The sequence below is a fragment of the Artemia franciscana genome, chromosome 14 (assembly GCF_032884065.1).
Source record: "Artemia franciscana chromosome 14, ASM3288406v1, whole genome shotgun sequence".
Taxonomy (NCBI): domain Eukaryota; kingdom Metazoa; phylum Arthropoda; class Branchiopoda; order Anostraca; family Artemiidae; genus Artemia; species Artemia franciscana.
Genome location: NC_088876.1, coordinates 13333552 through 13360247, shown reverse-complemented (window position 1 = coordinate 13360247; position 26696 = coordinate 13333552). Strand labels below are relative to the sequence as shown.

General features: G+C 36.1%; 1 protein-coding gene across 2 annotated transcripts in view; it reads right to left on the bottom strand.

Moving 5' to 3' along the window:
• Positions 1-5549: 5549 nt before the first annotated feature.
• The window catches only part of LOC136035338 (F-box/LRR-repeat protein 5-like), a gene marked incomplete at its 5' end in the record, with an annotated part of 100694 nt that continues 79547 nt past the window's right edge, over positions 5550-26696 (bottom strand). The window contains 2 exon segments of one of the 2 annotated variants that reach the window (XR_010619393.1): positions 5550-6950; positions 7009-9088. Coding sequence is in view for 1 of the 2 variants with exons in the window: in XM_065717077.1 (XP_065573149.1) it covers positions 8617-9088 (472 nt within the window). 2 annotated transcript variants of the gene reach the window in all.

Sequence of the window (26696 nt, the reverse complement as noted above, 5' to 3'; positions counted from 1 at the left end):
TGGTTATTGGGAAGTGACGTGAAGGATACATACGTTTTCAGGGGGAGTTTTTGGTTGGGGGAGGGGTTGAGAAGAGGGGTATATGTTGGGGCAACTTTCCATCGAGGAATTTGTCATGGGGGGAGTTTTTTACTGTTTTAAAAGGAAGAGTTGAGAGAAAGAGTCAAACTTTAGCGTAAAGAGCGGGGCGTTGATGAGGAAGCAGCCCCTTTCATATACGAAGTAATTTCTGTTCGTTTTAAGATTTAATGTCGCTCCTTACTTTCAGTTAAAAAAAAACTTAGATCAGATTTCGATTTACGAGCCACTGAAGCTGCTCTTGAAGCTTCGGTACTTTCCCTTTGAGCAGCAAACCTGGTTTTGCGTTGCTCTGGTGTCTATGTAATTATTTCCTAAACTTTTTTTCTAAAACCAGCAAATTACAGAATCATCAAGATTACGGGAAGAAGACGTGGAGGGGGGCAGCTACAACGCTGTTTAGCTCACTCTTCATGCGAAATTAGCTAATCCTCTTTTTTTATAACCGCTTTTTTTATTTAATTTCTATTAAGCTTCAAACTTTTGGTTTTGCCAAACATGTGGGCGAGTCAATGAAAATTAACCTGGACAGCGAGAACCAAAACGTGTCAAAATTGATAATGGTAGTGATCATGATTGGGTTTTGGATTTTTGAGATGCATAAGCTAATCAGTGGCTTCTATACCTTTGTTAAAAAAAAACAAAGGTTCGGCAATATATATTTCATAATGAAGAAAGACAAGCCGAGGTAAAACGAACCAAACAAATTGAAATGATAGCGATGATTAATAGGTTTACGATTTTGACATGAATAAGGCCATCAATGCCTATCATACCTTTGAAAATCAAAAACCTCGACTAGATATGTCGTTGAAAGAAATTGTCCCATCACCGAACAATTAAAAGAAGCAAAAGTCCGGCGATATGGCTTTCATAAGGATAAAAGACAAGCCAAGGCAAAAGAAGAAGTTTTGTCCCACCACCTGAACTATTCAAAGAAACAAAGATTCGGCGATATGTCTTTCATAATGACAATAGATAAGTTGAGGCAAACGAAGAAATTTTTCACCCACAGATCGTCTGAAGTAATGAAAATCCAAAATAAAGAAGAGAGAAAAATGGAATTAAAAGATAAGCGGCAGCGGAGTAAAAAAAAGGAGTAAAAACAAACATGAACTATCCCACTGGTGAGAGTGGCAGTCCTCTTTTTACACCCCCCCCTCTTATGCTATAGTTTGATTTTGTCATAGTTCTTGAAGACAAACACATTGTCCATTTAATTGATATAAGAGGTATTTCTAAAGCACTAAAAAACTTCAACATAAGGAGCAGAGGATTGAGGAGGGGGCACTCCTTCATATACGGAATTACTTCTGTTCGTTTCAAGTTTTAATGTCACTAATTAGTTTCATATAAAAACCTTTTTTATTTTACTGAATCACCATAACAACTTAATTCTTTTTATGTATATTTTGACATCAATTTTTTTTGGCTATACTTAACCTGATTCCCTCCTTACGTATAATTCATAATGACGAAATATTTGATATTTTGGTCTTTCTAATCTCAGGAGTGGTCAAGCCAAGGAAACTATTTAAAAGACAAAGGGGGTGAGGGTGTGTGTGTGTGGTGGTGGGGGGGGGCATTCCCAACTCCGAAAATTGATTCAAGTTAAATAAGAAGTAAGGGTGTGTATGTGTTTAGTGTGTGTGTAGCTGGGGGGGGGGGTGTTATTCGCATGTCTTAAAATTGCTTCAAGCTAATTAATCATGCAAATACTAAAACATTGGAAACTCATTTTCAATAAAACAAACGGAGCATTTCCATGAAATTCAATTATTTCGACTGGATAATTTGCTAATCCTGTTACTTGGGGTATGAAATAATTAAATTTGCAGGTCGAGGATGTACACCCTGCTAAGTAATTCAATGCTTTACATAAAGAAAGCAAAACTTAATTAAGATATACCTCGGAATGTGAAGTTCAAGGCTTAAGTACTTCCAGCAGCAAATAGACAAACAAATAGTGACATTCCGATTCAGGGTTAATGTTCATCAATGCTTTAGCTTGGGCGGTTGCAATATTTGTAGATGATATTAGGCCCAAGGGATTTTCAAATTTCAGAGCAGCAACACAGAGTCACCACTGAGAGAATTGGAGGGATTGATCAGCCCAAGAAAATAAAAAGCTAAAAATACTAAAACAACTAAGACTAATTACGCTTTTGCGATAAAATGTACACTTTGCTGAACTTTCTTGATTGAAGTGGAAAATAAAAATGCTCTTTGGTAAGAAAATGTCAGTATACCAAATCGTTGATTATCCTCTAAATACATTTAAACTATTGCATTAAAAAAACAGCTTCATTGGCTCCGCTCGCTTAGACTTTCTGGCCTCGCCAATATAGCTTAATATCGCCTACCTCCATTCACTATAGTCAACAGCTTGGTCCTTCCAACGTTTTTTATCATGCCGTCAAAGTTTAAGTTAAAAGACGCATTTTTATGTATACAGGTTTTTTTTTATCACCTTTATCACCTTTTGCGTTCTTATGGATCCAAAATTATTCTACAAAAATTTAACGCATTTAGCTAGATCGATCTGCAAGCCAATCGGCTTTTAGAACATTTGCAAGAATAACTAGACCTACGTTGCCCGGGCAACGTGAAGGGTTGCGGCAACCTTTGTCCGGCTTCGCCAATTAAAGTGTTGCGAGAGCAACACTTTGGTTTTGTTTCTTCGCTCAATTGTTCAGGTAATACCAACATTGACCAATATTACTATGGGATGTTTTTGTCTCTTATTAGGCTCGAAGCTGCCGCTACAACCCATATTCTTACTATAGGAAGTGCTCGTCTTTTACTAGACTGCCGCTACGGGAACAATCCAGACTAATGTGTCAGTTCCTATGAACTAGAGTTGCTTCCTTACTATAGCTTTTATCTAACAAAAAAACTAACTAATTTTTAGATTTTCATGCATTTTTCTAGTTTGAATTAAAAAATTAAAATTATTGCTCAGACTCCATTAATATTTTTGCAGTTTACCAAAGAGCACTAGGTTTTTGGCTCATTGAGGTTTGATGAGGTTTCGATCCATCCACCTCTGGGTTAAATGCCCAGCGTTGCCATTCCTAAATCAGTGTCAAATGGCGTTTTTTCTCATTAGGCAGTTTCTTTCCAAATGCGTTCGTCAACTTTTGGTTGTTAGGGGCTTCGATTCATCTTTTACTAGTTGAAGCTACGACCACAACCATGACTTAAAGTTTGTTCTTTGCTATAATATTATCTCAATTTTTTGTGTAATATTGTTTTTTTTACAGTTGATCTTTGGATTATTCAGGTTTGACACTTTTCTCGGTTTTTCTTTCTTTTACTTTGTTCTCTTGAGACCATAATATCTTTTGAATGTATAAAATTCTAACCATGCAGTAACGTGGCGAGTTCATTGAGTCAAAAAAAGAAACAAAAACTAATTTAAAAATTTTCAAGTATTTTCTAGATGGAATTAAAAATTAAAATTATTGCTTAGACAACACAAATATTTTTGCAGTTTACACAATTACTTTAGCGATTCTGAACTGAACTTGAGAAAAAATTTTCAACTTTTTTTTGGTTTCTTAAAAAGATTTTGCTTGTACTTAAATACATCATAATTCATTTTATCTCAATTTTACAATGGAACAGCTTGGCGTAGCGGAAGCGCGCTGGTAATTTAACTCAGAGGGGAATAGATCGAGACTTCATCGAACCTCGGTGAGCCAAAAATCTAGCATTCTTAGATCAGATTTCGATTTACGAGTCACTGAAGCTGCTCTTGAAGCTTCATTTAAATTGGTTATTCATAATCTGGTACTTTCTCTTTGAGCAGCAAACCTGGTTTTGCGTTGCTCTGGTGTTTATGTAATTATTTCCTACACTTTTTTCTAAAACCAGCAAATTACAGAATCATCAAGATTACGGGAGGAAGACGTGGAGGGGGGCGGGGCATTATAAATTAGCTAATCCTCTTTTTTTATAACCAAACAACTGCAAAGCTTGTTTTTTTTTTAATTTGAGTAGCTACAATTTCTGGTATTTTGTTCTTAAATGCTTATAGAGACTTTATGAAAAGTACCAGTAGATACAGCACTGCCTTGTGGCCACGGAAAGATGATAAAAATGATCAGCCAGTCACTAAAATCGATTAGACCCTGCTCCCCTCGGTCCTCTTAAGACAGTTTGGGCCCCAAGACAGACCATTGCATTGTTGGTCCCTTAAGAAATGATTCCAAGCAATCCTTAAAAATCGGTCGATATATATCAACATATTACGTCAATTTACTGGTCAGCAAACAAAATTCAAAATAGATTTGTATACTAAAACGATACTAAATCTAAAACGCGTTTAAATACAGAAGGAATAAATTCACCAGTCTCTGCGTCAATCATCCCCAGCAATCCTGAATATAGGGTGGATGTACAAATATATTAAATTCACTGATTGATCAACCTACATAGGAAAAAAACCCAGCTAAAATACGATTCAATACACAATGAATAAATTTACCCGTCACTGTGTCTCCTAGGGAATGGTTCACAGCAATCCTAAATAAATGGTCGTTCTTTAAATATACAATGCTAAACTTCAACGTACTCGATTGACTGATTGAGATATACAGAGAAAACACAATAGAAACTAAAAAATAAGGCCTATATAAGGAATCAAGAAGGTGACAAAACATAATTTATTATATACTGTGTGGACAATGAAATATATTTTGACTTGAGTCGTTCAAAAAATCCTAAATGAAATTATTATTCTTCAGGCCTGATCCCCCCCCCCCAAAAAAAAAAGATCCCAAGGTTTTTTATTTTGTATTTTCAAAAAATTTGGCTGTTTGCCATCCCGTCCCCAGGAAATATTTCTTACGGTCGTTTTTAATATTATTTCCAAGGCATGCTTTTTATTTTCTTAGAACTTATTTTGTATTGATTTAGAATTTGTTTAACGGGACAAACGTTTAGCGTTTTGAATTTTGGCTTAAACATATATGTAAAGAACATTTAACTGCCATAATATTTAAAGACTTGATTCTTTCTAAAATTTTAAATGACATTCGTCACTCCTACCTCCCTTCCAAAATCTCAAGGTTTCGGTGATTTCTCTATCAATTCCTATAATTTCACACAATTTACCTAATATTTACATATCGTAGTTGCCTTCCTTTCCGCAGAAATCAATCCTTACGTTCATTCATGCTTATCTGATTATCAGACAACGTTCAATTTTCTTTTGGGCTTTTCTTGAAGAACAACAGTTCAGTACTTTGAATCTTGGCTCAAATAAAAAAAGAATATAAATTTGCCTTCCTGTTTTTAGCCTTCACTTTCCTGACCGGAAATTCATCTATTGCAATAGGTTCCTTGTCTTGCTTCACACTATTTTCAGTTTGGTGGCGCTGAAGATACTAAATCTACTAAACGACAAAACCAACAGCATTTTGCTGCACCATTTACTTCGTGATGTCCTATTAGCAAACACAGAAAGATAATCACGACAAAAAATTTAATTGGAACACAATTATTAACTCGAACAAAACCGACAGAAGACACTACCAACATCTCTACCAAAATTGGGATGAATATAGAATATGTGTATACATATGTGCTAGGTTGTTAACATGTAAAATTGTCAGTAACATTGAAAGCATCAACTTGTGTTGCATATTACACAAAATTCAACCTTAACTATGAACCTCATTCTTAATCGCCTGACAAAAGTGTTTTAAGAATTGTGATAAATTTAGTAATGATAGTTAAGTTTTAAATACACTTTGAATGTTGATCTACCTGTTTCTTACTCTTGTCAGAAAATCCAAGAACTGCAAGCTAGAATTTTCATATGTATTACACGTAATGAATATGTGAAAATTCCGGGACTATAGCCTAAGACATAAGCAATTCAGAATCAAAACCAAAAAGCCCAGCTTTAAAATTTTTGAAGCTTAAGCGTGCACGCAGTTGATAGACTCTGATAAACCTTGTGTTTTAAAATATAATTTGAGTAGCTCTATATTAAAAGGTACCATTTTGATTCCAAACTAGTAACATATCAGGATCTCATCTAGGGTATCTAAGAAGGGCGAGGGATATTCAGCTTTAAGGTAAGCACCATCCTTTATATTACAGATTATAGTCGGCCATATCTACGGCAAAATTTTTCTCTTTAAGGTAAAATTTGACAGTAGATTTCAGGTTAATTCACCATAATCTATATTAAATAAAAGAAGAAACCCATGAATACAAATTATCGGAAACCCAAATCAATGTTGTAAGAAAAAAATATTCTACAGCTTTTCGGGGTTCTACTCGCCTAGAAGGTGAGAGCACTAAAATGGAAACGGAATTAACCATTCAACATGTATAAAAATTCGCTTAATATACAGAAGGAAGAAATTTATTCGTCTCTGCGCAGGAGAGACGACTCCACCCTAATTACTTCCTTCTCGGAGGACCAGCCCTATATTTATTGAAGAGCAAGCTACATACACAATTTGCAACCTACACGAATAGTTGTCCATAAATTCATAATGTACCCTACGCAATTTCTTAAATGAGAAATAAATCAGTACTCCGCTCATGTTTTGCATTTAGTTGAAACAGTTTTTTTTTATAAAAAAAATGTTTTTTTATGCTCATGTTTTGCATGTAGTTGAAACAGTTTTTTTTTATAAACTTTGTTTCTAACTAATATGTCAAACTAAAAATAAACTGGACCACACAATACATTCATTTAACCTTTCATGTTTTGCCCACAACCACCCCACCAATAGCAGTAAATGCATAATACCTTAAATAATATATCCCACGCAACGAGCCTGGAATTAGTCAAAGCCGTTAAACTATAATGAAAACCTAATGCCCCATTCACAACTGGATTTTACTGATACCTGTATTTAGCTATAATGAAAACCTAATGCCCCATTCACAACTGGATTTTACTGATACCTGTATTTAGCTAGCGCTAATTTCAGCCAATTGTGATTTTTCGTAGGATTTTTCAGCCAATCAATTTTTTTTATAAAAAATCCGATTGGCTCAAAATAGCACCAGCTAAATCTGCGCAGCAGAAAAATTTCATTATGAATGGGCCTTAATGCATAGTAATCAAATTCCAAATTACTCCAACACACCTTTCCTTTTTCAATCAAATTTAAATATTTGTAATATTCCATACATAGGAATATTCTGGTAAAAATAGATACACGCCCCTGCCTGTGTTCGCTCTACAAGGAAACTAAAATAAGGCGCCGAAAACAGAACACGTTTTCAGTTAGTTTTCGATCGCATCGCATCGCAGTTAGTTTTGGATTCAAACCTTGTAAACTTCTTAGGCTTAAAAATTGGGAACCCAAAATTGTTAGGTTTAGTGAACGTAAAATGTATTCTACTGAGAATATTCTCTTCGGTTGATTCTATTTACTCTGTTGCCATTGGCTAAATAAGATAATATGCGATCAAAAACATAAAAAATGACAAGGAAAAGATGTGTAGTTCGCTAAAATATAAAAAAGTGTATTTTTCAATGAAAACACCCACAACGGTATTTTTAAACTCTAGGAAAAGCAAAAAATCAAGGAAGGGCAGGGGGGGGTAAATAGCCCTTCTACAGTTGGCACCGCGGGCTCTAATGTGTTAATAACAAACGAGTTTACAAAAAAATAGCAAAATGTCTTTACTTTTTACCTTTATCACTTTTTTTATATGTATATGGCCATTTAAGGATTTTCTTCTTCCATATCTGGTTTTGTGGGGAGTTTTCAGTCACCATTTGCCTTATTCATAAGTTATTGAAGAGTGAATACGCATGTTAAAGCCCCGAATCACTATTCTTTTTTTCGCGAAGTTTTCAACTAATTAGGAAACGCCCTTGGCGGATAAGAAGCAGGTGTTTTTGTTAATTATCCAGAACACACTCGAATCATTTTGATATGTAAGATCTGAGAAAACTGCTTTAGTTGTCTGTATTCGGAGACAATTGGTATAGGCTCAGTGAAAAAAACTACGTTGTAGGTATATTTTAATTAAATGTTTAATATATAGAGTTGGTATATTGGTTAGGTTAGGTTATGTTAGGCTAGATATTTAATATAATGCGTTCTGGGCGGCCTGCTTTCCATAAATCCCAGTTATAGTTTCAATAATTTTCTTACTAAAACGTTATATTTTCATCATATTTTGGTATATTTGATTAGGATTAACCTAAATTCACTTCTTGGGTGTGTTTTGTATTATTAACATGTACTGCCGGAGGCACCTTCAAGTGCTGTTTGAGGGACTGAGTTCCCACTAAAAATAGCTTCAGAAAGGACTCTTTAGAACCTAAAAATCTTAATATTTACTACATTAGGATATGAATAGACGGCAAATGATGAAGCTCGATCCTTTCCAGAAAAAATGAAACTTTATTGCCGGAGTTCAATTAATTTGAAAAACCAATTAAGCTAACTATTCACTTGTTATTAAGAGTCAAAAAGACAGAGACCAAAGAAGATACGCAGGATTGCATAAAAACAAAAAAAAAATAATGAAAAAAAAAGATCTCCGGCTTCAAAATTACTCTAAGCAACAGCAACTTCTAAACTTGCAACCCAAATTTTGGCATCCGTTAGCTTCAGCTTCATAAGGACCATCAATTACCAGGTTGCAATAAAATAAAAATTCCGGTTTCAGGTTTGGTGAATAGTGAATAACCTGTCTCAATATGCCTGCTGATACGTTAAGACATCCACTGATGTCTAGATACCTCAAAGAGCCGCGATCCAAAGTGACTCTTAAAAGTGTCTTTATACCGTAATCAGTAACCTTACTACAGCCAGAGAGCGAAAGGTGAATCAAACCGGTGGATAGTTTAAGGCTTGGTTCAAGTTTCCGTTTTTTGGAGCAGCAGTTTCCATCTTTTGAAGATCCACATGTTACCACAGTTGTAAAACAAGCTCCGAGACGCTCGAGCCCCGTGTCAGTGAGTCTATCACATCCATCAAGAATCAAATGGGTCAGTTGCGAACAGCCACCTTTTATTCGCAAACTAGAAAAGAAAATAGCATCTAATGAAAATAAAAACTGTAGATACATTTATGAAACGCTGTGTATCTTAATCATCTACACCGTATAACTACTTAATTTTGGAATTAGTTTATGGACCTCCAGCTAGCGAGCTACACATGAATAAACATACATCAAGGCAGGACCACGAAGAAGGGGAGGGAATTACCCCGGGACGTGCCTATACTGTGTAATTTTTTTTTTAGCAAGACAAATTAGTAGCATAAGACCAACCGAGACTTAATTCGCCTGTTCTTCGTTTTTTAATCGAAGTCGTATCCTAGTAATTTTACCTCACTCTAAACGATTTCTCTGCTCCTATTCTAAGTCTCTACAATACAAATCTTTCAATTTCTGTACACCCTTAATTTAAAAATTACTACAATTTTCTATCATTTTTTATAAAGCCTGTTTACCCCTCTCATCTACATTACAGGCGTGAACCCTCTACGAAGATTCCTACATACGTACGGGACACACACTACAGTAAAGACATTGAATGGAAGCAGTTTTAACAAACTTGATGAACCAGATCGCCAAGTTAGATCAAATATGATTTAAAAAAGGGTAATATACGATTTATCATTCTGTTACCCATGATTCGAGACCAAGTGTCCTCAAATCACTTTATTTTTGAATTCATTGATATCTTGATCTTTCGTCCAAAAGAATATGCTTAATTAAATGCTGTAAACTAGGTTAGAACTAGGTATGCCTCATTTTTCATGCTAAGAGATACATCCCAGAGGCCCGGCTCCCCTCCCAATATGTCTAGTAAATATTAATATTGTCTAGTTAATCTAGTAAATATAACTTCAAAATAATTCAAAGGCGCTCTTAAATCCTCACCCTTCCAATGCCCCAGAAACTGATCTTTTCATGCATGCCTAGAACACAGGTAAATGAAATTCCACGTGGTTCATTGACGTTCTTTTCTTTTTATTTCTTCTTATTAGATACTATAGCTACTAACAACTCACCGCAGCACCAAGCCACCTGAGGTCAACAAAGCTACGCACGCTCCTCCCCCATTCCAACCTATTCAAAGACTTCCTCTTTACACCTTCCCAGGAAGTTCCCATCCCATTAAATCTTTCTTTACAGCATCCTCCTACCCCGAACGAGGACGAACGACTTGTCGTTTAGCCTTAGAAGATTGGCCAGAAAGGACACTCTTTGACAATTGGTCATCGTTAATCCGCAGGACGTGACCTACCCATCTCAACCTTTTCTCTCATTAGAACTATAGAAAGCTGGATTGAACAACACTTTTCGTACAACCTATCGTTTGAGAGACGGTCACTTCAGTTGGGTACCCGAAAAAACCGTAGGTAGTTTCTCTGGAAAACTTATGGCTCCTTAAGAAAAATCCTTAAGTCCATCAAAATGATCCATATAAATGGGAATAGAACACAACCCTGCTTAACCCCTGATTTAATACGAAACCAACAAATAACCTCATTTCCTACCTTAACCGCAGCAGTTTTATTGTCGTAGAAAGCGCTAATCCCTTTAATGTATTGAAGTATTTTCTGTAATCAAGAAGCGTCGTTAATCTATTGACTAGACCAAATTTGCATTAGGTATGTTTACAGTTTAGACAGTTTTTTTTTTATACATTTATTTAATTTCTGTTTTCGTTTCGAATACCATGTTCAGAGTTATCTTGAATACGAGCTGGTTTTCAAACACCTTATTCCCCTGCTTTTTATGCTTAATTCGACTTTTAAATTGAATACTTCGGTAAAATTACAGTTCAATACAAAGCAGAAAAGGGACTTTGTCTGAAAAGCCGAAAAGTAATTTTTAAGCCAGAATTTTCAGAAGTCAGATGGTGTTCCACGGGGCCGGAGGATTCTTTTCAAAAATTCTTGTCGTATAAACTCTGGAGGAGGCTCATCTAATTGGAAATCAATTGCTCCCACGGTCCTCAGGGTAAGGATTGTAAATTATCGATTTTTCCATTTTTAACATGCAGGATTTATCAAACAGTTCGTGGTAACGAACTGTAGTAAGGAGCGACCCGGTTCAATAGTAACCAAAACTCTAAAAAAATGAATTTTGATATCAATAGCTACATCAAAAGAATCGCATTTTAATGCTGATTTTAAATATATAAGTTTCATCAAGTTTAATCTTACCCATCAAAAGTTAAGAGCCTGAGAAAATTTGCCTTATTTAGAAAAATAGGGGGAAACACCCCCTAAAAGTCGTAGTTTCGTATCTTAACGAAAATGACACCATCAGATTCAGCGTATCGGAGAACCCTACTGTAGAAGTTTCAAGCTCCTATCTACAAAAATGTGGAATTTTGCATTTTTTGCCAGAAGACAAATCACGGGTGCGTGTTTATTTGTTTGTTTTTGTTTTTTTTTTCCCAGGGGTCATCGTATCGACCAAGTGGTCCTAGAATGTCGCAAGAGGGCTCATTCTAACGGAAATGAAAAGTTCTAGTTCCCTTTTTAAATGACCAAAAAAATTGGAGGGCATCTAGGCCCCCTCCCACGCTCATTTTTTCCCAAAGTAAACTGATCAAAATTTTGAGATAGCCATTTTGTTCAGCATAGTCGAAAACCATAATAACTATGTCTGTGGGGATGACTTACTCCCCCACAATCCCTGGGGGAGGGGCTGCAAGTTACAAACTTTGGCCAGTGTTTACATATAGTAATGGTTATTGGGAAGTGTGGAGACGTTTTCAGGGGGATTTTATTTTGTTTGGGGGTGGGGCTGAGGAGAGGAGGCTATGTTGGAGGATCTTTCCTTGGAGGAATCTGTCATGGGGGAAGAAAAATTCAATGAAAAGGGCGCAGGATTCTCTAGCGTTACTATAAGAAAACAATGAAAAATAAACATGAAAACGTTTTTTCAAATGAAAGGAAGAAGTAGCATTGAAACTTAAAACGAACAGAGATTATTGCGCATATGAGGGGTTCTAAAAATACTTTAGCATAAAGAGCGAGGTATTTAGGAGGAAATAAATACCTTGCTCTTTATGCTAAAGTATTTTCAGTAAATTCAACTATTTATTCTACGGCCTTTCTGATTCTGGGGTCATTCTTAAAGAATTGGGACAAAACTTAGGATTTAGTGTAAAGAACGAGGCATTAACGAGGGTACAAACCCCCTCGTATACATAATCAAAATATAAGGTTATGAGAGTTTGTTACGTAAGTTAATTCTTAAGTTACGTATATTTTTTACTAATAAAAACGTTCGTTAAAAATTAAAAGTTCTAGTTGCCTTTTTAAGTAGCCGAAAAATTGGAGGGCAACTAGGCCTCCTTCTCCACCCCTTATTTCTCAAAATCGTCTTATCAAAACTAAGAGAAAGCCATTTAGCCAGAAAAGAATTAATATACAAATTTCATTTTAATAATTTATATGCGGAGAGCCAAAACCAAACATGCATTAATTCAAAAACGTTCAGAAATTAAATAAAAAAAACTAATTTTTTTAGCTGAAAGTAAGGAGCGACATTAAAACTTAAAACGAACAGAAATTACTCCGTATATGAAATGGGTTGTCCCCTCCGCAATCCCCCGCTCTTTACGCTAAAGTTTGACTCTTTGCCACAATTCGACTTTTTAAAACAATTAAAAGCTTTAGCGTAAAGAGCGAGGGATTGCGGAGGGGACAACCCATTTCATATACGGAGTAATTTCTGTTCGTTTTAAGTTTTAATGTCGCTCCTTACTTTCAGCTAAAAAAATAAGTTTTTATGGCACTTGGTATTAACCAAGTGACATATAGCAGTCGCCAATTCTGTCGGTCTGTCTGTCGGTCCCGGTTTTGCTACTTTAGGCACTTCCAGGTAAGCTAGGACGATGAAATTTGGCAAGCGTATCAGGGACCAGACCAGATTAAATTAGAAATAGTCGTTTTTCCGATTTGACCATCTGGGGGGGGGGGGGGAGTGGGGGCCCGGTTAATTCGCAAAAAATAGAAAAAATGAAGTATTTTTAACTTATCAGCGGGTGATTGGATCTTAATGACATTTAATGTTTGGAATGATATTGTGTCTCAGAGCTCTTTTTTTTAAATCCCGACCGGATCTGATGACATTGGAGGGAGTTGGAGGGGGAAAAATCTAAAGTCCCGGTTTTTCTACGTTAGGCACTTCCAGGTAAGCTAGGACGATGAAATTTGGCAAGCGTATCAGGGACCAGACCAGATTAAATTAGAAATAGTCGTTTTCCCGATTTGACCATCTGGGGGGGGGCCGGTTAATTCGTAAAAAATAGAAAAAATGAAATATTTTTAACTTATCAGCGGTTGATTGGATCTTAATGAAATTTAATGTTTGGAATGATATTGTGTCTCAGAGCTCTTATTTTAAATCCCGACCGGATCTGATGACATTGGGGGGAGTTGGAGGGGGAAAACCTAAAGTCCCGGTTTTTCTACGTTAGGCACTTCCAGGTAAGCTAGGACGATGAAATTTGGCAAGCGTATCAGGGACCGGAACAGATTAAATTAGAAATAGTCTTTTTCCCGATTTGACCATCTGGCGGGGGGGAGTGGAGGCCGGTTAATTCGGAAAAAATAGAAAAAATGAAGTATTTTTAACTTATGAGCGGGTGATTGGATCTTAATGAAATTTGATGTTTGGAATGATATTGTGTCTCAGAGCTCTTATTTTAAATCCCGACTGGGTTTGATGACATTGGGGGGAGTTGGAGGGGGGGAAACCTAAAATCTTGGAAAACACTTATAGAGGAGGGATCAGGATGAAACTTGATGGGAAAAATAAGCGCAAGTCCCAGATACATGATTGACATACTCGGAACTGATTTGCTTTCTTTAGGGTAGCTGGGGGGGGGGGAGTAATTCTTAAAAATTAGAAAAATTAGGTATTTTCAACTTACGAACGGGTTATCGGATCTCAATGAAATTTGATGTTTAGAAGGATATCGTGTCTTAGAGCTCTTATTTTAAATCCCGACCGGATCTGGTGATGGGGGCGGGGAGTTGGGAGGGGGAAACCTAAAACTTGGAAAACACTTAGAGTGGAGGGATCGGGATGAAACATGGTGGGAAAAATAAACACAAGTCCTAGATAGATGATTGACATAAACGGAACGGATCCGCTCTCTTTTGGGTAGTTGGGGGGGGGGGGGGGTATTTCTGAAAAATAAAAAAAATGAGGTATTTTCAACTTACGAACGGGTGATCGGATCTCAATGAAATTTGATATTTAGAAGGATATCGTGGCTCAGAGCTCTTATTTTAAACCCGACCGGATTTGGTGACATTGGGGGGGGAGTTGGGAGGGAGAAACCTAAAAATTGGAAAACACTTAGAGTGGAGGGATCGGGATTAAACTTGGTGGAAAAAAACACGAGTCCTAGATACATGATTGACATAACCAGAACGGATCCGCTCTCTTTGGGGTAGTTGGGGGGGGGGGGGTTAATTCTGAAAAATTAGAAAAAATGAGGTATTATTAACTTAAGAACGGGTGATTGGATCTCCATGAAATTTGATTTTTAGAAGGATATCGTGTCTCAAAGCTCTTAATTTAAATCCTGACCGGATCTGGTGACACTGGGGGAAGTTTGGGGTGGGGAAACCTAAAATGATGGGAAACGCTTAGATTGGAGGGATTGGGATGAAACTTGGTTGGAAAAATAAGCAGAAGTCTTGCATACGTGATTTACATAATTGGAACGGATCCGCTCTATTGGGGGGGGGGGGGGGTAATTCTGAAAAATAAGAAAAATGACGTATTTTTAACTTACGAAGGAGTGATCGGATCTTCATGAAATTTGATATTTAGAAGGATCTTGTGCTTTAAAGTTCTAATTTCAAATTCCGACCAGATCCTGTGACATTCGGGGGAGTTGGAGGGGGGAACCAGAATTCTTGGAAAACATGAAAATTGGAGTATTTATACCTTACGAATAGATGATCGGATCGTAATGAAATTTGATTTTTAGAAGGAATTCATGTCTCAGAGCTCTTATTTCAAATCCCGACCAGATCTTTTGACATTGTGGGGATTTGGAGGGGGAAATCTTGGAAAAACACTTGGAGTGTAGGAATCGGGATGAAGCTTGGTGGATAGAATAAACATATGTCCTTGATACGTGATTGACAGAATCGTACTGGATTCGCTCTCTTTGGGGGAGTTGGGGGGAGGGGTTCAGTGATTTGGCGAGTTCGGTGCTTCTGGACGTGTTAGGGCGATGAAAATTGGTTGGCGTGTCAGGAAGCTGCACAATTTGACTTGATAAAGTCGTTTTCCCAGATTCGACCATCTGGGGGGGCAAAAGGGAGAGGGAAAATTAGAAAAAAATAGGTATTTATAACTTACGAGTGGGTGATCGGATCTTAATGAATTTTGATATTAAGAAGGACTTTGTGACTCAGAGCTCTTATTTTAAATCTTGACCGGCATTAAGCCTCTTATTTTCCTTTTTAAATCAATCTATTGATTCATAGAATTTTGTTAGAGCTCATACCATATGATCTCTTGGCTCTTAGCTCTTCTCGCCTCGTCACAAGTGCCATATGAGCTCTTAGCTCTTGTTTTTTTATTTAATCATTGAGAAAAGGGGGAATATTTGATTATTGGTGCATCCGAAAAGACTAAGGAGAATAAGAGGAAATTCCCAAGAATGTTGAGGGGTATGCTGAGCTAAATAAAAAGATACTATCTGCATCCACTTTATCAAAAAAGCATATCTGCAAAATTTAAGGAACGGGTAAGGTATTAACTTGAAACTTTAAAACTTTCATATTGCTATTACTACTACCGCTGCGGCTGGAAATGCGACTAGTTGCGACTGCTTGCAACTGGCACTGTATTTACTAGTGACTTCTTTCAGAGAATGTTAGGAGGTGTTGAATAAAATCAAAACACAATACGTGCATGCCAAGATACAGTTGCAGGAAAAGATATAGATGAAAATGAAAAAGCTTGTGATACCTTAGATGTGAAGGAAGATTTGTTTTGTGAGCTAGAATTAGAGACAGTACTAAAAAGATTAAAAAATAATAAGGCTCCAGGTGCTGATAGTGTGATAAATGAGTTTCTTAAATATGGTAGCTCTGAGGTTAGAAATAAGCTACTGATGATTATGAATATGATTTTGAAAAAGGGGAAGTACTAATGAATTTAAACCACTGTATAAGAGACATGACAAGAGTGAGTGTCGTAATTATCGAGGCATTAATCTAGTCTCTGTAAGTAGCAAATTACTTAGTAATTTGTAAGAGAAGAACAGTGCGATTTTAGAAAAGATAGAGGATGTGTCGACCAAATTTTCACTTTTAGGTTAGTAATTGAGAAGTGCCTTCGTTTTCAAACACCTTTGGTACTCAGTTTTATAGATTAGGAGCAAGCGTTCGATTCTGTTGATAGAAGAGCTTCAGCAAAGGTCTTATCCTTATATGGCATATCAGACAAATACATTTAAGTGATTTGTGCTATGTACGAGACTAATATTGTTGCGGTTAAGGTGAGAAATGAGGTTAGCAACTGGTTTTGTATTAAATTAGGAGTTAAGCAGGGTTGTGTTCTATCCCCCTTTATATGGATCATTTTGATGAACTTTGTTTTAAGGAGCACAGGAAAGGCAATTGGAGACCACGAAATCAAATGGGAAGGAAAAACTCTCCTGGAATTAGATTATGCTGACGATTTAGGCACATTAGATGAAGTGTAAGCAAAATGAATGAATTCTTAGAGGTTTTGCGAGTTCAGAGTGCTAAAATAGGTTTGAACATGAATGCTAAGAAGACTAAGTCACTAAGGCTAGTTATAAGTGAAGACGAAAAAGTGACGGTGGGTAATGAAAAGATTGATCAGGTGGGCAGTTTCACTTACCTTGGTAGTATTATTAGTAAAGACGGTCGGAGTAGTGAAGATGTTAAAAGTAGAATAGCCAAGGCTCAGGGTGTTTTTTTGCAGTTAAAAAAAGTTTGGAAGAATAGAAAGATAAGTCTGCAAACCAAGATTAGAATATTGGAAGCTAAAGTGATGACAGTGGTCAAATATGGCTCTGAGGCATGGGCGCTCCGAAAAGCGGATGAAAATATACTATATGTTTTCCAGAGAAATTACCTACGGATTGTTCTGGGTAACCGGCTGACAGACCGCATTTCAAACAGTAGGTTGTACGAAAAATGTGGTTCAATTCCGCTTTCTGGGGCTATAATGAAAGAAAGTTTGAGATGGGTAGGCCACGTTCTGCGGGTGAAGGATGACAGATTGCCGAAGGTTATCCTTTTTGGCCATCCGTCTGGGGGTAAACGGAAAGCAGGTCGTCCTCGTCTGGGCTGGGAGGATGTCATAAATAAAGATTTAAAGGAAACGACAACTTCCTGGGAGAGTGTAATGAGGGAGGCCTTGAATAGATTGAGTTGGAGGAGGAGCGTGCGCAGCTGTGTTGGCCTCAGGCGGCTTGGTGTTGCGGTTAGTCATTAGTAGTATTAGCAGTAGATTGTCAAAATGACACATCAGCAATATCTCAGGAACGGCTAAGGGCATTAAGTTGAAACTTTCAGGGTATGTTGATCAGTGCTTGAACCCTTTAGAGAATGCTCAAGGGGATTTAAAACTAAAATAAAGACACTACGTGCAACCATATTATCAACAGAATATATCTGCAATATTTTCGGATAGGCTAAGGATAAGAACATTCAAGCAAAAGATATTATATGTATCTAGGTTGTTAGAAGGGCGTATCTGTAATGTCTTAAGACAGGCTGATCGCATTTAGTTGAAACTTCTAGTGGATGTTAAGGGGGAATGGAAATAAATCATAATATATCTGGCAATCAAAAATGAACAGAAATTAATTCGAAAAAAAAAAACTTTCCAAAAAACGTTTTCAAAGAAAAGTAAAAGGCATATTAAACTTGAGGTCAGAAGAAATAAATTCATACAGTAATTGAAACTCAAAATAGCCAGAAATTACTATTAAAGAATAAATGGAACCCAAAACGAACCGAAATAAAATAAACAATCATAGACAACAAGCATACAAAATTTACTAACATAAATGAACAAATAATTCTTAAAATGAGTAAAACTTAAGTGGAATATAAAATCAAGCTTAAAACGAACAAAAATTACTACAAACAAGAGTTTGGCTACTTTCCTACTATAAAAGTCTAAATCTTTCTGCGTCATTGGTGTTTTACTAAAAATTGTAGGTGTCTTGAACAGTTTTGGAAAGAGCTAATAAAATTAAAATGAACATTTGATATGTAATGGTACAATTTGCTGAAAGCTCATCAGTTCAACATTTAATTTTCCTGTAATTTCCATTTTTATTTTCAGCGTTGTAATAAGTACAAAAGAAATTGTTTATAATGTAACTCGTTTGAAAACTGTATGAGTCTGTATGAGCCACGGAAAGAACTAAAAAAATGACACTGAATATTTGTTATATAATGAAATTAATTGCTGAGAGCTCAGCAGTTCAAGATTTTATGTCACTGTAAAGCTTGATCTGTATATTCAACTTCAGTTTCACTCGTTCTAAGGTTTATTTATTCATTTATAATAGTACCTCTTGTATGTTAGCTTGTTATGACTGTTTATTTAATTTCTGGTCGTTTTGAGTTTCATTTATTCTTTAATAGTAATTTCTCGTCGATTCGAGTTTGAATAATTACAGGAATTTATCTCTTATGATCTAAATTTCAATACGGCTTTTACTTTTCTTTGAATTCTTTTTCGGAAAGTTTTTTTTTTAGATTAAAAAAAGATTTTCTATTGAAACTAAGGAGCAACATCAAAACTTAAAACAAGCAGGAACTATTTCGTATAATGATGGAGGCTGTACCCTTATCAATACCCCTCTCTTCACGCTAAAGTTTTTTAGTACTCTTGAAAAAAGTTCTGATTCTAATTAAACAATCCTTGGGTTTCAAGAGTCGTTCTTAGAGAATTGGGGAAAAATGTCGACACTTTAGCGTAAAGAGGGGGCACTGAGGAGGGAGCAGTATCCCTCATATAGTGAAGAAATTCAGTTCATTTTAAGTTTCAATGTTGCTCCTTACTTTCAGCAGAAAACATTTGTTTATTTTTATGAAATTTTTGATCCTTTTTCAAATAATCCCAGGAAGTCCACCTCCTCCTCCATTGAAAATCCCCTCCCCCAAAAAGTTCTCCATGGAAAGTTCCTCGTACGTAAAATCCTTTTCCTGGGGAAATTACCCGTGGACAATTCCATCCTCACTGAAAATTCCCTCCAGAAAATTTCCCCCTTAAGATTAAAAATTTCCTCTGAACCCTTCCCCCCAATAGATAGTTTATTTAGCGGAAAATTTCCCAATAGGAAATTTATCTTGGTGATGATTCCCCCGTGGAAAATTTCTCCCGTAGAAGATCCTCCCCTCTGAAAAATCCCCCACAGGCTCCCGCCTCCACTGAGAATTTCTCCAGACAATTCCACTAATATCTCCACATGTAAATAATATTCGACAAGGAGAAAAAAAATGTTATCACCAAAGGGATAGTTATTGGACCTTTACACTATGTTGAACAAAATAGATATCTCAAAATTTTGATCGGATGACTTTGGGAAAAAAAAGGGCGAGAGAAAGGAACTAGTTGCCCTCCAAACTTTTTATCACTCAAAAAGAGCACTAGAACTTTTAAATTCCATTCGAGTGAGTCCTATCCTGATACTCTAGGATCATTGATTTGTGTGATCACCCCTGCAAGAAAAAAAAAAATGAACACGCATCCGTGATCATTCTTCTGGCAAAAAATTCAATATTCCACTTTTTTGCCGATGGGAGCTTGAAACCTCTACAGTAGGGTTTTCTCATAGGATGACTCTGATGGTGTGATTTTCACTAAGTTTCTATGACTTTTCTAGGAGAGGTGTTTCCCCTTTTTCAAAAATCAGGGAAAAATTCTGAGGTTTGTAGCTCTTAATGGATAGCACTAAGCTTAATGAATCTTGTATATTTGGAATAAACATAATAAGCCAATTCTTCTAATTTTTAGAGTTTCGGTTACTTATGAGTCGAGTCGTTCCTTACTTACAGTTCGTTACCACGAACTGTTTTATACGGCTCTCCACCTTTCTTTGAAAACTTCTTTTTTAAAAATATTTCAAAATCAATCAAGCAGGTAGCACTTTCTTTTATTTAGTAACTAAATAAATGCAAAAAGCACGTGTATCGGAAAATACAGATTAACTTTAATCTGTAGTATTGTAGCGGATGGGGAGAAGGAGACTAAAGCCTCAAAAGTACGTTTTAAGCTCAGATTATGTTCATAGCGATTTAGAACCCGTGATTAATCTATTATATCCCACTGAAAAGAAAAATTTAGGGTTAACAGTGCAATATGGGTGCTGTGGGGGGTAGTTCTTCTATTGCGAAAACGTCGATTTTAATTAAAAATGATAGTTTCCAAAATTGATCCATTAAAAGCTGTACATTATCCTGAAAAGGGGGGAAAGGGGGGATAAACGACCTAATACCAAGGATAATTCTATTTTGCTGTGGAAAGCAAACTCTCTTTACAAAAAATATAATAAAATAAAATAACAGCACGATCGCTAATTACTTCAAAGATGGTAAAAAGTTAGAAATAAATTGGATAAAAAAAAGGTAAAAATCACCTTTAAATAATAATAATATTTTTACCAAATAAATTGGTAAAAATAAGACATAAATGGGTTAATAATTGGGCAGTGACTTGACCAGATAATTGCATGCTGTAAAATCCCCCAAAAAAGGCTTTACACATGTGTCTAGATTCTTAATAAACGTCCTACTTTTGCCAAAATCCCCGGAAACCATGAGGAAATTAAACATTTCACAAAAAATTAGGGGGGGCCGCGCCCGAAGGCCCCCCCCCTGCGTACGTGCCAGCAATCAAGTTAGTCTTACCCGCAAAAGGCTAGAAGCCTGAGAAAATTTGACTGATCTTCGAAAAAGGGGGAAATAACCCCTAAAACTCAAAGAATCTTAAAGAAAACCACACCATCAAACTCAGCGTATCAGAGAACTGTATCTGTAGAGGTTTCAAGCTCCCATCTGCAAAAATGTGGAATTTTATATTTTTTGTCAGAAGAAAGATCACGGATGCGTGGTAATTTTTTTAATTTTTTCCAGGGGTAAACGTTGTGAACCAATATTCCTAGAACATCGGAAGAGGGCTCATTTGAACGAAAATCAAAAGTTTTAGTGATCTTTATAACTGACTAAAAAGATTGGAGGGCAATTAGACCCCCTCCCACGCCCCTTTACCCATCCCCCCAAAGTCATCCGATTTAAATTTTGAGGTGACCATTTTGTCCAGCATAGCTGAAAAGTCCCAAAAACTACACCTTTGGAGATAGTATGACCCCCCCAGCCCCTGGGGATAGGTCTGCAAGTTATAAAATGTACCGTTTATTAACGCATAGTATTTGTTATTGGGAGGTATACAGATATTTTCGGGTGCGATTTGTTACCTGGGGTGGGTTTCCGTGGGATAATTTTCCGTGTGGTGAGAAATTTCCAGTGGTGAGTTTTCCGGGAAAAATTTTACACTAACAGGATTTGACAAAATTTTATTGAGAGTTTCCAGTGAGGGAAGGGAATTTTTCATGGAGGGCGAGCCAGATTTACCGTCATTATTTGATAAAACGATCAGATATTAAATAAAAAAAAATTATTTTTTTTTCAATTGAAAGTTAGGTGCAACATTAAAACTCATAATGAAAAGAAATTATTCCGTACATGAAGAGGTTGCCCCCTCCTCAATACCTTGCTCTTTACGCTAAAGTTTGACTGTTCGTCCTAATTTCTTAATAACAACTTCAAAAATTCAAAAGCCGTTTAATTAGAATAGGAAGCTTTTTAAAATATGCTTTAAGACTTAAGCGTGAAGAGCAAGGTATTGAGGAGGGGGGCAATCCCTTCATATATGGAGTTATTTCTGTAAGTTTCAAGTGTTAATATTGCTCCTTACTTTCAGTTGAAAAAACTTGTTTTATTTTTAATTTTAATTTAAGCAAAGGTTTGAGTTGTTTTTTCACCATGCTTTAACGTTGATTTTATTCATAGATGTAAGACATATTTGTGTGTCGATACATACTAGCATACCGCCAGTTTCACCGGTAGTTTGTTAACTCCATTACATCTAAATGTTCACCAACCAAACCAAATCAAACAGTTCGTGGTAACGAACTGTAGTAAGGAGCGACCCGGCTCAATAGTAACCAAAACTCTAAAAAATGGAATTTTGATACCAATAGCTACATCAAAAGAATCGTATTTTAATGCTGGTTTTAAATATATAAGTTTCATCAAGTTTAGTCTTACCCATCAAAAGTTACGAGCCTGAGAAAATTTGCGTTATTTTAGAAAATAGGGGGAAACGCCCCCTAAAAGTCAAAGAATCTTAACGAAAATCACACCATCAGATTCAGCGTATCAGAGAACCCTACTGTAGAAGTTTCGAGCTCCTATCTACAAAAATGTGGAATTTTGCATTTTTTGCCAGAAGGCAGATCACGGATGCGTGTTTATTTGTTTTTTTGTTTTTTTTTTTTTTTTTTTTTTTTTTCCCCAGGGGTGATCGTATCGACCCAGTTGTCCTAGAATTTTGCAAGAGGGCTCATTCTAACGGAAATGAAAAGTTCTAGTGCCCTTTTTAAGTGACCAAAAAAAATTGGAGGGCACCTAGGCCCCCTCCCACGCTAATTATTTTCCCAAAGTCAACGGATCAAAATTCTGAGATAGCCATTTTATTCAGCGTAGTCGAAAAACCTTATAACTATGTCTTTGGGGACGACTTACTCCCCCACAGTCCCCGTGGGAGGGGCAACAAGTTACAAACTTTGACCTGTGCTTACATATAGTAATGGTTATTGGGAAGTATACAGGCGTTTTCAGGAGGATTTTTTTGGTTTGGGGGAGGGGTTGAGAAGAGGGGGATATGCTGGGGGAACTTTCCTTCGAGAATTTGTAATGGGAGAAGAAAATTTCCATGAAGGGAGAGCAGGATTTACTAGCATTATTAAAAAAAAAAAACAATTAAAAAATAAAAGTGAAAAAGCTTTTTCAGCTGGAAGTAAGGAACAGCAATAAAACTTAAAACAAACAGAAATTATTACCCATATGAGGGGCTCACCTCCTTCTAATACCTGACTCTTTACGCTAAAGTATTTTCGGTAATTTCAACTACTTATTCTACGGCTTTTGTGATTCAGGGGGTCATTCTTTATGAATTGGGATAAAATTTAAGCTTTAGTGTAAAGAGCGAGGTACTGACGATGGGGCGAATCCCTCATATATGTAATAAAAACATGAGAATACAAAAGTTCTTTACGTAAGCTAATCTAAAAGTTACGTAAATCTTTTACCAAAAAAAAGATTCGTAAAAAATTAAAAGTTCTTGTTGCCTTTTTAATTAACCAAAAAATCGGGGGGCAACTAGGCTTCGTCCCCCGCTCTTTTTATCTCAAAATCATTCGATCAAAATTATGGGAAAGCCATTGAGCCAAAAAAAAATATGCAAATTTCGTTTTGATTATTCCTCTGCGGAGAGCCAAATCAAAACATGCTTTGATTCAAAAACGTTCAGAAATTAAATAAAAAAAAACAAGTTTTTTCAACTGAAAGTAAGGAGTGACATCAAAACTTAAAACGCACAGAAATTACTTCGTATATGAAAGAGGCTGCTTCCTCATCAACGCCCGCTCTTTACGCTAAAGTTTTTTACTGTTTTAGAAAGAAGAATTGAGAGAAAGAGTCAAACTTTAGCGTAAAGAGCGGGGCGTTGATGAGGAAGCAGCCTCTTTCATATACGAAGTAATTTCTGTGCGTTTTAAGTTTTGATGTCACTCCTTACTTTCAGTTGAAAAAACTTGTTTTTTTTTATTTTATCTAGAAAGTTCAGTATCAAACAGTTCGTGGCAAGGAGCGACCCGGCTCAATAGCAGCCGAAACTCTAAAAAACGGAATTTTGATACCAATAGTTACATCAAAAGAATCGCATTTTAATGCTGATTTTGAATATATAAGTTTCATCGCGTTGTAGTCTTAACCATCAAAAGTTACAAGCCTGAAGTAATTTCAACTATTTATTCTACGGCCTTTGTGATTCAGGGGTTATTCATAAAGAATTGGGACGAAATTAATACCCAACGACTTAATACCCAACAGTCCCCAGGGGAGGGGCTGCAAGTTGCAAACTATGACCATTTTTACATATATAGTTACAAACTTTGACCATTTTGTTTACATACAGTAATGGTTATTGGGAAGTGTACAGACGTTTTCAGGAGGAATTTTTCGCATTGGGGTGGGGCACGTGGGAGGATCTTTCCATAGAGGAATTTATTATGAGGAAAGAGAATTTCCATGAAGGAGGCGCAGGATTTTCTAGCATCATTAAAAAAAACAATGAAAAAATAAATAATAAAAAAGATTTTTCAACTGCAAGTAAGGAGCAGCATTAAAACTTAAAACGAACAGAAAATATTACATATATAGGGGGGTTCGTCTCCTCCACAATACCTCGCTCTTAAAGCTAAAGTATTTTTAGTAATTTCAACTATTTATTCTACGGCCTTTGTGATTCAGGGGTTATTCATAAAGAATTGGGACGAAATTCAAGCTTTAGTGTAAAAAGCGAGGTATTGACGAGGGGGCGAACCCCCACATATACGTAATACAAATATAAAAATATAGAAGTTCGTTATGTAAGTTAATTCGTAAGTAACGTACAGTTATTACTAATAAAAACGTTCGTAAAAAAATAAAAAGTTCTAGTAGCATTTTTAATTAGCCAAAAACGAGAGGGCAACTAGGCCTCCTCTCCCACCTCTTTTTTTTATCAAAACTATCCGATCAAAGCTATGAGAAAGCCATTTAGCCCAAAAAAATAATATGAAGATTTTGTTTTAATTATTCATGTGCGGTGAGCCAAAATCAAAACATGCATTAATTCAAAAACGTTTAGGAATTAAATAAATATTTTTTTTTTTTAATACAAGCAAGGAGCGACATTAAAACTTAAAACGAAAAGAAATTACTCCATATATGAAAGGGGCTGTTCCTTCTTCAACGCCCCGCTCTTTACGCTAAAGTTCGACTCTTTCTCTCAACTCTACTTTTTAAAACAGGAAAAAATGGATGTGAAATTTTACTAGCAATTTTGGTATTACAGAACATTTGAGAGAATGTTCTAAGAACATCAGAGAACGTTTATAACAATAATATTTTTTTTTAAATAATCATTGCTCTCTAGTCAGTAAACAACACAACATAAATATTCAATGATTATGCTGTGGTTTGTAAGTAACGTCAAAGAGTACAAAAAAATAAAAACTAATATGTCATTAAAATAAATATTTTGTTTGTTATTTAAACAGAGCCATGCTTGTACTTGCTTAAAATTCTTTAGAAATCATCAATTTTTTCCACCTATCTTTGAATTGAGGAATTAATGAAAAATTGACCATGTTTTCTATGTATTATTTAAAATGAAGGTAAATTAAATAGCCCTGATTGTTCTCGAGGACCAGGATAGTTATTTTAGGCGCACTTAAAGCTATAGATTTGAAAACTTTCTGTTACAATCATAGCTGGTCTTCCTACGAATAACATACAGATAAAGACCCATAAGAGGATCATTTCACGATTTCAAATTTTTGTCGAAAAATGTGTCATATACACCCTTTTGTTTTGGTAAGACTATATGTGAACATAAAATGAAGTTTCGGTTACATTTTCGACTGATAATCTTTAAACGTGTTGACCAACTAGAAGCCATTGAAAGAGTTTGACAGAAAATTACTTCAAGAATAAATATAAAATGTATTCAGTATACAAAATCAGGAATCAATGACTTATAGAATTTGTTTGGTTAGCCTCGTTACCTTGCACACCCTTTTTAATCGGATAGCCCTCAATGTTCGAAACTTGCAACGCACCAAGAAAGCTCTAGCACCTTGTGAATTGTTTTCTCTCTACTAAGGATAGAGAGTAGGGGTTATCAGTGCCAGCCTCTAGACCCAAGCGTTTTCACCGCTCCGTTTTTGTGAGATTTTCAGAGAAATCCCCGAAAATTCGGGGATAACGGGAGCACTGAAAAGGACACAACTGATAGCCAAAAGTAATGAAAGAGAGAGGTGATACCGAACTCTCAGTCACCATTCCTAGGATACATCGAACCGTTTAAAAGTGGATACGGTATTCCTATATTATTTTAAAATCACTTTTTCATGAATAGGCAGCGTGGCAGCGGAGTTCATCTGGTACTTCAACGATATATCACCGTAGTTCCGTTTTTTATCACCGAGTGAAAAAAGCACTCAATGGTAATTCCTTGCACCTTCTGCCATTGTGCGCCCCTAGGCCAGGGCCTACTGGGGCTATTGGTAAATCCTGCCTTGGGGGTTACAATAATGAGAGAAAGAGCAGCAAACTGTAAATCATAGTCTTGGCAAATGCATTTCTTCCATCTTAAAATTGTGATTCTAAAACTTTATTTCTTTTAATTTCCAAATAACTGTACATTAATAATAATTGAAATTTAAAATGTTAATGCATGTTTCGCAACTCCAAACTTACATTAAATTTTTTTTAGGAAAACAGCTCTAAGTACAGCAAATTCATTTCAATGAA